This window comes from Hippocampus guttulatus, chromosome 14 (assembly GCF_054856545.1).
Source record: "Hippocampus guttulatus isolate MCC_2025c chromosome 14, RoL_Hgut_1.0, whole genome shotgun sequence".
NCBI lineage: Eukaryota > Metazoa > Chordata > Actinopteri > Syngnathiformes > Syngnathidae > Hippocampus > Hippocampus guttulatus.
In genome coordinates, this window is record NC_141274.1 from 9190059 (window position 1) to 9204969 (window position 14911).

The following is a 14911-nucleotide window of genomic DNA, read 5'->3' on the forward strand; positions in this document are numbered from 1 at the left end:
GGGGGGGGGGACAGAGCGCTAAAGCCAGCTTCAATTTGATTTATTTTCCTACTACACAGGAATGCGGCGGTTGTGTTTGGAATATATGAGTTGACTCGCTGATCCAGTCAACTGCGTATTTTTCATGTTCACTTTCTATGGATGGCCGACCGACTGGACAGAGAGCGGCCGGCGCATTGGTTTGCTTTCAACGGCGCGAATCGTCCACGTCAACACTGACTTGAATCCCTTAGCTTTAGACTAATTCACTCAACTCAATTTTCTTTTTTTTTTTTTAATTTGCCTGCATATATCGCTAAGCCTGACATGTATCCATTTGCCTTTTGTCATCACTTTAAAAATGGGACTTTGAACGTCATCTTTTTAGGATCAATGCAGCAAACCACCGCGCCGCCAGATTTGAGGTCAATCATTGTCTATGACGTTAAATACCAAGCACATAAAGGCTGTCCCGAAAATAAATGGCATGAGATATAATCAGGATGGAGGCATTTTACACGAGGAATTACAAAAGCAGCCCACTTAATCCCAAATGATGTTTTTCTCAGTGAGGCTGCAGTTGAGCACAGCGCATAAGCAGATTCCATTAAATCCCGTTGTTGTTTCTGGGGTGGTTGTTGTTGTGTTGAGATCCAAAGGCTTCTTCAACTGCAAATACTAACCGGAATTGGATTTTGCCATTGAAAGAATTATTTTGCTCTCGCTCCAACCCCCCCTTTTTTTTTTTTCAAGCCATGGTGCCGATTCCTACCTGCATTATTTGTACTTTCACTTCCCGCCATGTGGAGCAGGGGTGCCAAACTTCTTTCCGCCCCGTGGCCATGTGAGCACAATGGCTGCCCTCAAACGGCCAGATGGAACTGGGAAAAAAACAAAACAAATAAGTGGACATGTAGCAAAATGTACCTCAACGGCATGTAAAATGAACGCAGCGACCCCTAAATGTTCACACCAAATTCTTGACTTACTGTAGTCAACTTTCCAACACTACAAACACATTTGCGTAGATGTAAAAATAAAATAAAGCGGGCTTGATTCTCCGTTATTTTAACAGAAGGCCTTCACTTCACCACAGTAAAAATGAACAATACCAAAAAAGGCGAATTTCCACATACGCCTCAACTAAAAGCAAGGAGACACGATAATGACAGACTGTTTGGGGGAGGGGGGGATAACACAATTACAGTGGAACAAAAATTTGAATATTGGACACAACATGTGCATTTATTTCTTCTGTTATCTTTAAATCCTGAGAAAAGAACTCTATGGACAAATTTTAAAAAATACGGTCTAATTTTGACTGCACCTACACTTGTCGTTGCTTTATTGATGTTCTGTATAAGAAATGGAGTCTTGATGACCATGAGCGAGAGTTTGAAAACACACACACACACACACACAAATAAGAGCAGCTGAATTCATCACCATGTGGATGGACAAGAGTGATTCTTGCTTCAATGAAGGTGGCCTTCCATTCATCCCTCGCCTTTGTGTGGCTTGAGTACTAGAAACACCTTGCGCGTGAGCGCGCACACGGGCTTTTGTTGTGCCCTCTTTTGTGTAAATAGCAGAGACAAGCGGACAAAAAACAACTCTGGCTGATAGTTGTCAAGGTAAGAGAGAATCAGCCCGGCGGTGGGTCGTCAGGGATCAAAGTGAGAGCATGTGCGCAAGAGAGATGGGAACAACAATCAATCCGCTGCTCTCCACACAAATGGGAGATCCGTTTAGACGTGCAGGTCGCCTTTCAAGGCCTTGCCAGGAAAATAATATCTTTGTTGATGTACGAAATGTTTGGACGTGTGTGCATGTGAACTTTGCCACACAAATACAACGAAATCTGGATCGAATGTGGTTGCATCTGTGTTTGAGGGAATGGAGTTAAGTACTTTCATTTACTTTCTCCTACACAACTCACAGAGCGATGTTATAGAGTTTTTTTTTTTTTGGTCTTTTAAAATTTGGAGGCCAAGGAGAGAGAGAGAGAGAGAGCTGATCGAAATCACTTCTACATCTTCTGAGATAATTGATATGAATTTACTGTGGCCCAATCAGTGTGGTGCTGCGCACGCACGTTGTGACGAATTTACTGACGCACACACTCACAGTGTGTGCTCGGCACATCTTGATGGCCTGATTGTCTAGTTTCATGGCTCCGCAGAAATCTGTAATGAATGAAAAAGGGCCATTGAAGGAGGACTAGAAGAAAAAAAGATTCTGATTAGAGATAAATGAGTGAAAGATTGATGGAAGTGCATCAGCCTCAATGTGCTTCATTTAGTTCCAATCTGGTTGCTCCGAAGGGTGAAAAATGTGGAATTAATGGCACCAGGTGCTTTTCTGGTGTGGTGGGATGGGGGGCCCAGACAGTGAAATTGATGGAGAACCTCAGACCACGTCTGAGATGGAACAAGTCTGGAACATGTACGGGATCTGGACCAATTGGTTTTTTCAAGATCGAAGCCAGACTATCTCCAACAGAGCGACTATTCCAATAATTAGATCAGGCAGAGACAAAGACAAGTTGAACCCCTCTCAAAATGTGTAAATCTTGGAGAAAAAAATTTGAAAAGCAAATACATTTCATTGTATAGTGTAATTCAACTGTGACGAGGGTGCGAATGATGCCTCACAACAAATTTTATAATCACCCTTGAGTTTTGGTTTCCTTTTTTAACTGCGAGAAAGAGCAATATACGATTTTTATTGGTTGGTCAAAGTATGTTCAACCATAACAAGGCAGAAAGACACCAAACTGAAAAAGACTGGGCCAAAGATGAACTTTTCAAGCAACCGACCTCTCGCGATTGACCCGTGACCGCAGATACACACACGTGGGCACACACGCCATGATGAGCAACAGCCGTAATGTGAACGGAACAGAAAAATAAAGTGGATACAAGAGTTTGTGGAAAAGGAACTCACTGCCTACCTTAGTTAGAGACGTGACGCGAAGGCATGGAACGCACTTTTGCTGCGTGCTCACTATCATAGCTCACGTATACCGTTTGAAAATACTTCTCCCGGTACTCCAGATTCCCTTTCTTCGCCAGTGCCGTCGCTGAATCGCACAGAAAACAAACTTGGACCGAAAGTAATAATTAAAAGAAGATATCGCGACAGCTCTGATCGCAAATTTCAGGTGCAGACGGCTGACCGTTAACAACTTCCGGTGATGCGGGTCATACGTGACAGTAGATTCACGGTGTACCTACTTGTTTTGTGAGTGACACTGATAGGATGCTTATCGTGCCGTGCGCACTAACACAAAGCTATATAATATGAATAAAATATTGCGCACGCCTTCTCTAAAACAATCACATGCACTTGTATCTTAAAAATGGTGGAGCTAATAGTCAAGGTCTTACCTCTCGGAGCTACGTCATCACGATTCCCTGTACGACTTGCTGGTGCCTCGGAGGATCTAGCATACCTGTCAACTTTTCGGAGCGCCAACCTGTATAAACTACCAAAAAAATCCTTATAAAGAGCAAAAAATCCTTATAACATACCAAAGCATTTTATATGTCAAAATAACGGCAACACCCCCCCCCCCCCCCCCCCCCACGAAATTTTCAATGATATTTATTGTAGATCTCCATAATACAATGTCTGGTTAATGTCTAATCATCATTCTACTTAGTGGCATTACTGTGTTCAGAGTTGTATTCCTGCGTTGCTTTTTTCACCAACTCCAAATGCTGACCCATCGGCTCAAAGTTACAGCATCCATTCATATTTACTTTGGAAATGAAAGCATTCGAGTAGACTAGCACCATTCTGGGCAAAAGCAAACGGAACTACCTGTTAGGGGGGAAAAAACGGAAATTGTCAGAATCCGTATGATTTGTGCGATACGGCCATTTGGTAAGATTCACCACAAAATCCGTATGAACTATGGCTAAACCGTATGAGTTGACAGGTATGGTCTAGGGAGGATATTCTGGGTTTCGGGTCCCATTCTGAGGAATGACCTCCCTCTGCACATTCGAGAGAGCCCTATCACAATATGTTTTTGAAAGGCATCTTGACGCCCATTTTTCTTCTTGGCTTTTAACTTGGGTTCAGACTCCATACCTGTTTCAGTCTTTGTTTTTATTTCTTATGTTTGATTTTCATCTCTGTACCGCACTATGTCTCCAGCTGTGTTTTGTTGTTGTTGTTTTAAGAGTTCTTCATACTGTTGAGACTTGAGTAGATAGCTGACTGGCGATCGATCATCAGGTCACAGCCACCGGAGGTTAAGAACCACTGCTCTAGAATGTGTTCTCTCAATCAACTATGGATCTGTAAAGTGTGATTTAAATGTTCCCTTGCTTTGTTTGCTTTTTATTTGTTTGCAGCAGACGTAGTAGTGGTGGCACAAGTAGAAGACAAAATAAGTCTGTATAACGTGTTTCACACTTTTATTCATAGAAAAGCACTGAGAGTCCAACACAAATCAATATAAAATGGTAGTAGCGATACATAAATAGTAATAAATTCTTGCTTTATAGACAGTAGCTCAAGAATCCACACCCTCCTCCCCAACAAATTACAAATAAAAAAGTGATGTTAAGCTATCATACTTCTGTGGCAACAAATACTGGAAAATACCTTTTTTAAAATCAGTAGCACGAAGAGGCAACAAACACTTTCAATATTCCCTTGAGTTGGAAACAATCCAAAACAAAATAAACGGGAAAAACAGTGGGTGACCTAATGAATGACTGCTACCGGCAAACAGTACTCGCCTACAAACGCAAGAAGAAAAAAAAGGAATGGATGTGGAAAAATACGCAAAGCTCCTCTTCCTCCTGCATGCGTAAACAAACAAAGCGAGACAGAGGAAGTCACGATGCTGTTGGTTTGACAAGACGAATGGCGGGAAAGGCAGCTTTCGGCAGCTTCCTGTTCAAGCAACGGGCCAAGTACCTGCCCCGGTCACGTGTTCGTCGAGTGGACATTCGCTTCGTGCGGAAGTTGCCACCTTCTAAATGATGCAGCAGCGGCTTAGATCGAGTCTGCTGCAAATCATCAATGTCGGCGATGCTGCTTCAAGTCGGCCGCACCGAGGCTAGCAGCTTGCGGAACGGGCCCGCCACCAAACAATTGGACCCAAGATGATATCAAACACTAGATTCAAGACGAGGGGACATCCAAAAGGCCATCCCGCTTGTTCATCGTTGCTTTTTGTGACGTTTCGGGGTTGTTCTGTCTTTTGCGGCTATAAGCGCCACCACATGACACCTCGAGAAGACACTAAAGGCGTTTAAGTCCTGATTGAATCAAACCTCACAAAGAAGTCAAGCAAAACTATTTTGTACATTGATAGGTCAGAAAGGCATTTTCCCAGTTTAAATGTTTCGCTGTCACCCGCACGCTGCAAGAAAGCCAAGTCAGCGACTTGTTCATTGTCCGAGTGGCAACGCAGGCCGGACCTCGGGCTTGGTTGCTTTCCCCCCCCCCCCCCAGCCGCCTCTCTCGGGGTGGTTCGGTCCACTGCGTCTCAGCAGCTTGCGCACTTAAGGAGCCGTCTTTAGAAGCCCATCCAAGTGGTTCTGCATAGTCAGGTTTAAGTATGCAACTGTGCCCATTTTCCTCAATTTACACGCTGTTGCTGCTGCGTCTTTGTTTTTTTTTTTAACATTTTTTTCCTTGCAAAGCTAAAAACAACAACAAAACACAATAACAGTAAAATATAGCAAAACAGAAATGTACACAGGAGAACCTGAGAAAAGTCTTTGCTCTTAAAAAATGCTTTAAAATCCCCCATAACCAAAACAGTTCAATTACACCCCCCTCAAAAAAATTAAAATAAAATAAACACAACATACTGATCATAAATAATTAGAATTTTACAATTTTCTGAATTGACACTTTCATATTTACAATATCTTAAATGCTTAATGCTACTATTTTTTTTTCCGTTTTGTGATGTCCCTGAGAACTAAGTTTAGCCTCTTTCCTTTTTCATTCTTCTGTTTCTGCAATTTAAAAAACAAAACAAAAGGGGGGAAAAAACATGGATTCGGGATGGAATGAAAAAAAAAAAAGAACAAGCAAGAAAATGTCCCTTTTTTTAATCATCCTGTGAACATCACAGGCTTGACGACTGCCGTTCTTCGTTATACCAAGTTAGCGAACATCAATAAATAAATGAAGTAAATGCTGAAAACGCCAGGAACGTCCTGAAGAGGTATTTGTGTCAAGTGCTTGTAGAATGACGTTTTTTCCGACCGGTAATATTAACGCTTCTCGCCGCAGGATGAACTCGAGTTCCGATACTGCCAAGAACAGCAGCTCAAAAGTCCTACTCAAAATTGCTTTTGAGGGTGATGTCGAATCTTTCGGGGGAACATGTCAACAATGTTGGCCCATGTTAAGATTTCAAGCGCCTCATACACTTGCGACATTGTTAGTGCTGCTTAAAATGTGTTTGGAGAGTTTTCAAAAATAATATGAATTTTCACAGCTTTCTGCTGATTGTTGTGTTGATCTGCAACAAATCCCAGTCGCTTTCTTTTTGACTAGGGTCACCAAGCAACCCGGGTGTGGCTTGCACTCGGATTTAATACTTTCATGGAGGAAGGTGAGGTGGTCTCAACGAGGCCCAAATAGATGTCAAACTTTCCAACCGAATGCCAGTCCATATTCATGCAGCTTGGTGAAAATAAACACGGAGGCTGGGACGATATCATGTTGAACAGTAAAAACTTGAAATTGCGTGCAAAAATGAATCGCACAGTCCAAATCGTTTAGATTAGTGGGAGAAAATGACAAAATAATCTCCAAATTATTGGAGGTGTGTGCATGGATCTGAAAAAAAAAAAAAAAAAAAAAAGAACGGCTCTTCCGATACTGGTCTCCTCTGGTTTTGGTCTGGTCTTTGGATTTTTTTTTTCCCAACCCGCTATTGTGGTTTGCCTTCTCTATTTCCAAGCCCTGAATGAAACAAGGTGATTTATCAACAGCGACATTAAAGCTGATAAATAAAACAGGTGAGGTCTGATAGTAACACTGTGTGTGTGTTGTCATCCTCAGAGGGTTCCTTTTTTTTGTCCTCCACTTTTAAAGCTCACTTCTTCCCAGCTGCTTCAGCTGTCTAACTAATCTCTTGGTTTTTGTATCACATGCCACATAAAAATGAAAGCTTGTTCTGCTTTTCACAATCTGATGACTTTTTCTTTTGTAATTCAACATTCGTTAGAAGTGGGCAAAGCAGCCGTGTTTTCTCGTTATCTATGACATATTGAGCCATTTGCCCCTCTTAGCAGTTTCAGTGAAGTAGAGCAACGCACTGCGAACACTTCCTGGTTCATATTTAAAACAACAACAAAAAAACAAAACAAAACACACACACTGGAGAAAAATTGTTAGTCAACAAATGGCTCAACTTAACAAGTAAAGAAATTCAAATGAGTTCTAAATAGAAATAGAGAAGATGAGCTCTTCTGAAAAGAATGATTCCTCGATGGGAGGGAGTTGGGGGTTGTCTGGGGTCAACCGAAACGCTCCCTGACCAGCATCATGAGTTTCTTCTTGCCCTTATAGATTTGTTTGAGGTTGTCTATAAACTGGGCAAACTGAATGTGGCCGTCCTGCGCCAGCAGGAACGTTTCCCGCGCCTTGCTCAGGAACTCGATAAACTCTCCGTAGTGCCGCGGACTGATGTGCGTCAGTCGAGAGTGCGTGGTGTTGATGTACGCCGAGATGGTAGCGTCCAGCAGCTGCCGCAGAGGCGCCTTGTCCGTTGACATGAGCTTGCCAGAGTTCCTCCTGCCGGGAATGCCGGCGAGACCCGGTGCCGTCATGGTGCACCGCCGCAGGATGTCGGAGAGCACGGTGGCGCAGTGCACACTCTTCACCACCAGGGGGATGATGGCGGCCAGCTCGTTTTTCCCCAGAGAGTGGCTGAGCGCGCACGCCCACAGAACGTCATTAATGGCTGGGTGTGTGTCCTGGTTGTAAGCCAGGTTCAAGTGGGTCATGGCGAGGGAGGCCAGCTTAAATGAGCGCAGCGGGTAGCCTCTGTGTTCCATGTACCTGGCGATGGTGAAGAGCTGCGAGTAGGTCATCCCGGTGGACGCCGCTTCGATCACAATCTGATAGGCCCTCTCAAAGGCGATGTGGTCCTTCTCGCAGAGAGTCAGCGCCGACAGGGCGCAGTTCTGGGGGTCCTTCATGGCGCACTGCAGCGCCAGCATCCTCGCGCAACTGGCCAGCTCCTCTCGTTGGGGGTAATCCAGGCTGAGGCGCAGGATGGTGTTGTGGGACATGACGGTGGCCGCAACAATACTGGTGGCTTCGGTGGGCGTGAAGAGCGTGTACCAGCTCTGCAAAATGCTCACCAGAGCACGAAGGCCTGAGGGCAACAGAGACGCAAGCGATGGAATAAGAGAATTGGGTGATCATCGCGTTTCACCACTAAATTGCAGGGCATAGAGACCGAGCCCTGCTCAAAGTCAAGCTCGTCGACATGATCATACAAGTGATGTCCACATGATAAGGAGTCAGTATGACAATTATGTTTGCCCGCTGTCGGTGAGGGGAAGTTCAAGTTTCAACCTACCCACTTCAGTGGCGCAGGTTACCAGCCAGCGGACCATCTCTCTCCTCCTCCAGTTGAGAGTGGACAGAGTCATTCTCATCACCTGCCACATGAACGGGGACGATACGATCATGCAACTGTGCTCAAAGGGAACAATAACCCTCAAGTGTTCAACTGTGCATCTTGGGCACGTGTGAGTTTCCCCGTGACGCAGGGTTCGGGTCACTTTGGTTTCTTCAATGTTCTTCCCACCCCTCCACCCCCAATTCATCGTCATTAGCAAAAAATGCATTTTTAGCAATATAACCTACACACAGAAACAAATGACAGAAGCCGTCAAACGCAATCGGATTTGAATCGATACAGGCCATAGATTTGAATCCACAATGGCTTCAACTGTATCTGGATCTCATCCTGCTTAGAAGTATCTATGTCAAACCTCATCAGGACAGGGCGTATTTCATACCATGAGAGAGCTTTCGAACACAAATACTGTCTTATCCAGATAACCCCCGCGGAGTGTCTCGTGTGCCAAAGCTCACTTGTGTATTTTGTGGGGAGAAATTCTTGTTTGGCGTGAGGCCGTAGCAGCCTGGAAAGTACAACCGCGCCTAAGCAGATTGTGTCCGTGTCTCCGAATGTTACAGAATGACAGATGTGTCCTAATACTGTACTCGAGAATACTGAGGCACGTACGGGGACACGCGCGCGAACACCCACACCCACGCGCGCTACCTGAAGTCCGAGCTCCAAGGCCACATTGAGCAGCGTGATGTCGGGTGGGCTGTCAGCAGGTGTAGCTATTTTGAAGGCATCCTGGGCTAGCTTAAAGATTAAGGAAGAAGAGTGGATGTTTTTCTGGATGGCTTCCAGAACTGTCCGCAATCTCAACATATCACCTGGCGATAAGGAGCAAAGGCAGTGTTACGATTTTGCTTTGCAATCTCGATCAGACCGCGGCTGGATTTACAGCTGCGAGTTTACCTTTAGCGGCGGTTAGCATGGTCGAAGCCAGCTCACACTGCTGTGACTCCAAGTGCCCGAGAGTGAACCAGCGCGGATATCGACTTGGAACGATGGAAATGCCATGATGAGGGTGACCAACATCCCCGGAGCCTGCAGATGACTCCAGAACTGGCAACCTGGAGAAGAAAATGCACAACTTCGGGATCATACCATTGACAAGGCTACAAAGATAATGTCTTAATAGATGGTCACTCTCAAGTTAAAAAAAAAATCAATATAATTTTGTCGCTAATAACTAGCCGGCATCTACCGGATGAAAGCAGCGATCAATCGTGTCATCTTTAGATCAGTCACATTTGCGAGGAGCAACGATGCGAACGCCGGATGTCGGATCATCACTTCAAAATAATTGTTTATTTTAGTCTACAGTTGTACAGTAGAAAAACACTGTTTGAAATGAATGGAAAAAAACCCAAAACATCTGTTCATGATGTTTAAATACAATCATTATCTTTGTTGTCAGTACCAGTGCTTTAAGAATGGCAAATATCAATCATTTCAATGGGAGTAACAAAATGGTTGCTGGTCTGTGAACAGCGTGGACTTGTCTCAACTGGTCCGTGACCACTGTTGTATCGCATAGCTTCATTTTGTTCCTTTGTGCCTGACTACACAGAACCTATACCATATTTCATGCCAATATTAGAAAGCAGCACTTTCGTTCTTCCTGGAGAAAACAAACAAACAAAAAAAATGATCCAATGGATCACGCAGGGACTGGACTGAGACCAAGCCTTCTTTGAACAATTTAACAGGTGGCGCATCAACATGAGACGGAGCATGCAAGCGAATCGGTTCAAAAGTCTGACCTCATGGCGCGGAGAGCCACCTTATATGCCAGGTCTGCATCATGTGGCAGCAGGGCAGAAAAGAGGTACTTGGCAAAAGTGTGCATAGGAACACTCTCCCTGTGGATGACCTCACCGAGACCGCTGAATGGACCAGCTGCGCAGATGCAAAACATTCATCACTCAAAATGGCAAGAGACATATTTTATTCAGAAGTATTTTTTTATGTGTTTCACTTGCACCCAAAAGTATTGGAATGGAGATTTTTTTTTTAGGGGGGGGGGGGGGCGTTTGATTGTTGTACCTTCCAGTAGCTGTATGGCCTGTTTCCGGAGGGTCTGGACTAGCACGTGATCCAGCTCGAGCTCTTGCAGCTTTGTAACAATTTGCTCTTCATTGCGGCACACCTACAGAGTAGCAGACCATACCACATAAGATTCAAAGGGTACACATTGCAAAATATTCTCTCCAGTATATGCTAAAGACATGATGTTGCAATACACACACATGAAAAGGCAAATTTTAAATGTATGGACAATCCACACTTCAGGGACTTTCATACCTTGTCCTGAGCGTAGAGACCTTCTGGCATAATCCGTTGTTGGCCCATGCCCATCAGAGTGACCTCCAAGGCAAGAGTCAGGTAGGACTCCCCCCCATCATGACTGCCCCACACTGGCACATGGTGGTAGACGGGACGTCTGGGCTCACCATCTTATGGACGGGGTGGATGGGGCGATAAATACAAATCATCAGACCATGATTTGAGGCATTGCAGTGCAGGTTAGATTTGTTTTACGATGTCAGTTGAAGGTTGACCGGAAAGCGGGTGGTACGGGTGGAGGGGGAAAAAAAATCAATTGGCAATACGATTTTGGCTCATAGCCGCAAAGATTTTCTGAACTAAACGCGACTGTTATTCAATTCACGTTTGTGATTTTGTACCTCCGGTGTCCATGGCGCTGTCATCATCGACCCGGCATGTTTCGGTGAGTGTTGTAAATAGGCAGCCAATGGGGTCCAGAGGATGTCCTACCCAACCTTCCAGGTTAGTGGTGGTGGTCACACCCCTCTGAAGAAGCTCTGCGGGAGGGACAGAAGCAGAGTAAACGGCCCCTGTTTTACCAAATTGTCCCTAAATATGACACAAATTACAGTCAAACCTCTTTTCAGCGTACCCCCTTGACTAGGTTTCCACCCCTATAACGGCCACATTTCACCTCATTTATTTTCTTTATTTGATTATTATTCTATTTTATTGTATTTGCTTACAAGGTACACCTCGAGGTAAGTTGAAACGAAGTTCAACTGTAGTACACGTTGACGAGAAAAGTGGTGGGCAAGAGTGGGTGTGGATGTGTGCATTACCTTTCTTTTGGTGTTTATAGATATCCATCTCACGCTGCTGTAGGAGGCGGAGCGTGTTGATAATGGCCACTGCCAGTCGCAAGGCTTCCCTGGAGTAACCGTGGGAACGCAAGGCATCTACACGAGCACATGCTGTCGGGACGTGATCTGTGTGTTTGACAGGAGGCAAGGTGGAGACATGTTCAACACACACACACACACAGAAATTGTGCGTGTGCAGTTTCCTTTATGTCTTCTTTGTGACTGACATCGCATTTCCCGCAAAGCTTCTGTTTATATCATGGATGACCCGGATGACCACGACTGCGCACGTGCGTTGCAGACAGGCAAAAAGCGAGCGGGAGAAGCAGGAAAGGAGACGGTTTTGAGACGAAACCAACGATCCAAATAAATGAATACATAAATAAACAACTTGTCCACGATTATATTGTCAACCGTTTTGATTGTTGGCGTAGTCGTGATTCGGAAGCCCTACTAATGCAAATTACCACCTAACACGTTTGCACTGCGTTAGCGGCGGGAATCCAGTGTAGTGTGGAATCATTTCCAATCGGGTGAATTTAGTCTTATGAGATTTTCAAAAATAAAGCTGTCTAAGAAAGTAAAAAAACAAAAAAAAAAACAAGAATAATTTCTAGATTCAAGTTGCTAAAGCTAAGAATACCGTTTAAAAATACATCTATAGTAAAGTTCATTTGAAAGTGAAAAATGAATAGAAACAAATGGATAGCCAAAATCAGATTAGCTCCTCCAAATATAAAAGGGTCAACATCTCCATTCCAATGTACCCATTTCATTGTTGCTCATCGATGAACGTTTTCAAGGTTTGACCTGCTTCACTCACTGCGCGCTTGTGTGTGCGTACCAAGCCAGAGGGGCAGGCCCTGGGGATTAAACAGCAGACTCTCCTCATCTCGCTGGTACGATGGAGACATGTAGTAATCACTGCTGATGATCCTCTGAAGGTGGCTGCCCTGCCAGTGGAGGTTGCAAGCCTCCACCGCCCGGCTGAACACCGTCCTCCTTGGCCGGGACAGAGCGTCTGACAAACAAAACGCGCACTCAAAACTATGCGATTGTACGTGGAGATTGTAAGTAGCCATGCGCAGGCACTGGTATCGGTATTGATGCTGAGACTCTGGGTTGGGAGTCATAATTGGACTCAAAAGTGTTGATACTACGACATCGCTAACAATCGACCAGGCTGCCGTTGACCTTCCGGATAGGAGCCATGTCAACCATCCTTGAGATACTTTAAGGTTCATATGGATGACAAATGGCAGGCAAGGAAGTTCTGCTCTGCAAAATGGATGAGGAAATCCACTGGGAAAAAGTGGTACGTCCCCTCATGATAAGAATGCGGGCGTGTTTGTGTACTGACCCTGGGCGAGGTTGCTCTGCGGGAGAGCATTGGTGATGTTTGGGAGCTCGCTCCCGTAGTTGCCATCTTCCAGCGGGCACACATCCATGTCGCTCCACTTCTTCAGCTGCTTGAGCCAACAGCTCTTCTCTTCGCTCTTACAGTGGGGGTTTAACACCACACACACCCACAGTGCACCTAAGGGTAGTCCAGGTCAGCAAGTCATTGTCGAGGCTTTGAGTGATGAAAATACCGTGCATTGGTGTTCTTTGAATATGAACAATGCATTTTCAAACCGGGTTGGGGTTTTGTGTCTTGGTCAATGCCATGACATCACTGACAAACATGTGACAAAGGAGACTGGGTGTTATTTTTGTTTCGGTTGTGTGTCGTGATCACCCCTCGCTCACCTAGGAAGTGTTCTCACTGACCTCCTAAATGCTGAGATTGATTGCGGAGAAGCTGAGCTGCTTTATTGATTTGAGGGCTTCATTGCCGCATGAGTGAAACGAAAGGCCCGGCCGGCCAGGGAAAGAACGGCGAGAAACGACATTGAGGTGCATTTTCACTGACTGTACTCACCCAGCTCATCCCAAAGCTGCCGGCATTTGTCCGTCATGCCTGTGCCTTGCTGTCGCCATAGCGATAGTCGAGGGTCTGCCATAAACTGTTCGGTTATGAGAGTCAGCATCCGGGCACCGTTGGAGTCACGCATTCGGAGCATCTCACGCACCTAGAAAGACAAAAAAACAAACAAAAAACACAGGTGTTGTCATTTTTTTTTTTTTAGAATTGGCAGTCTTCCAACTTAGTTTAACTGATGTATCGGAACGCTTGACATGAAGGGCAAAGTGCAATTAGCTTAATTTAAAAAACACAACTTCAAATCTAACTTGAAAGAAAAATACTGAAACTAAATGAGTAGATAATTAAAATAAATGATGAAAATAATAGCAATTAAAAAAACAAAAAACATCAAAATAAATACCGACTGGTCCTGCTATGCACGCCTTGGCCTCTTAGGGGCAGTGTGCTGCTGTGCATGCACCAATATACGCACAGAATAGTAGAAAAAGAAAGCTGTGATTGAATACATTCCTAACCACTTTTCCGTCACACAAACTCTATTAATGCATCTTTTTTCTAGATAGGGGTTTAATAAAAGCGTTCACATGACTCATTCTTCATAGATTAGGAAGAATAGATGCCCCTCTTGTTCTCTTACTTACTCCAGTAATTGTGTGATGTTCAATCTCACTCCCAAACCTCAATGCTAATTTTCTCCGAGCACATCAATGGGATTTTATATTGACTGCCTCCTCGTGCATTTAAAAACAAAGTTGTTCGGGAATACTAAAATGAATCCAGCAGAGTAAAATGGACCTTAGCAAACATGGAGTTGAGTTGCTTCCCAGAGCCGTAGTATCCTCCCTGGGACAGAAACTGCTTGACTTGTTCCCTGACTTGATCTTCATCCAGATGCCAGCAATTGTCATCGTCAATGCTTGCGCCGGCAGTTGGATCGGGAGCACCTGAAAGAAACACCAGCGCACACTGAACAGCAGGTCGTCACGTGAGACACGGTGACAAAAAGAACGGTGAGCCCGGAATGACGTTCAAAAGGATCTATATCAGAGATTGTGTGACTTTGTGCGTTGGCTCTGCAGTGTCACGTTCTCAGCGCACTCAAAAGAAAAACGTGATACTTCCTGTGCTCGTCCAGGATTTGGCCAGCTCTGCAAACTGAACTCAACATAATGTGGAATTCGGTATTTATTTTGATCCGCGGGGCAGGAAGTGTGCAGACAAAACTTTGCTTTGGATTTCCTCTTTCTTCCC

At 44.7% G+C, this 14911-nt stretch overlaps 1 protein-coding gene across 2 annotated transcripts in view; it reads right to left on the reverse strand.

Annotated features, from left to right (window-relative positions):
• Positions 1–4389: 4389 nt before the first annotated feature.
• zswim5 (zinc finger, SWIM-type containing 5) overlaps positions 4390–14911 on the reverse strand; it is a 29270-nt gene continuing 18748 nt past the window's right edge. The window contains exons 4-16 of one of the 2 annotated variants that reach the window (XM_086129364.1): positions 14456–14604; positions 13655–13805; positions 13094–13270; positions 12578–12754; positions 11713–11859; positions 11290–11427; positions 10907–11058; positions 10649–10751; positions 10366–10501; positions 9515–9672; positions 9266–9429; positions 8552–8633; positions 4390–8344 (exon numbers count right to left, since the gene is read on the reverse strand). In XM_086129364.1, the coding sequence (XP_085985490.1) occupies positions 7482–8344; positions 8552–8633; positions 9266–9429; positions 9515–9672; positions 10366–10501; positions 10649–10751; positions 10907–11058; positions 11290–11427; positions 11713–11859; positions 12578–12754; positions 13094–13270; positions 13655–13805; positions 14456–14604 (2597 nt within the window). In that variant the 3' untranslated portion in view covers positions 4390–7481. Of the gene's footprint in view, positions 8345–8551; positions 8634–9265; positions 9430–9514; positions 9673–10365; positions 10502–10648; positions 10752–10906; positions 11059–11289; positions 11428–11712; positions 11860–12556; positions 12755–13093; positions 13271–13654; positions 13806–14455; positions 14605–14911 lie in introns of both variants that reach the window. The other variant, XM_086129363.1, reaches the window with a different exon arrangement.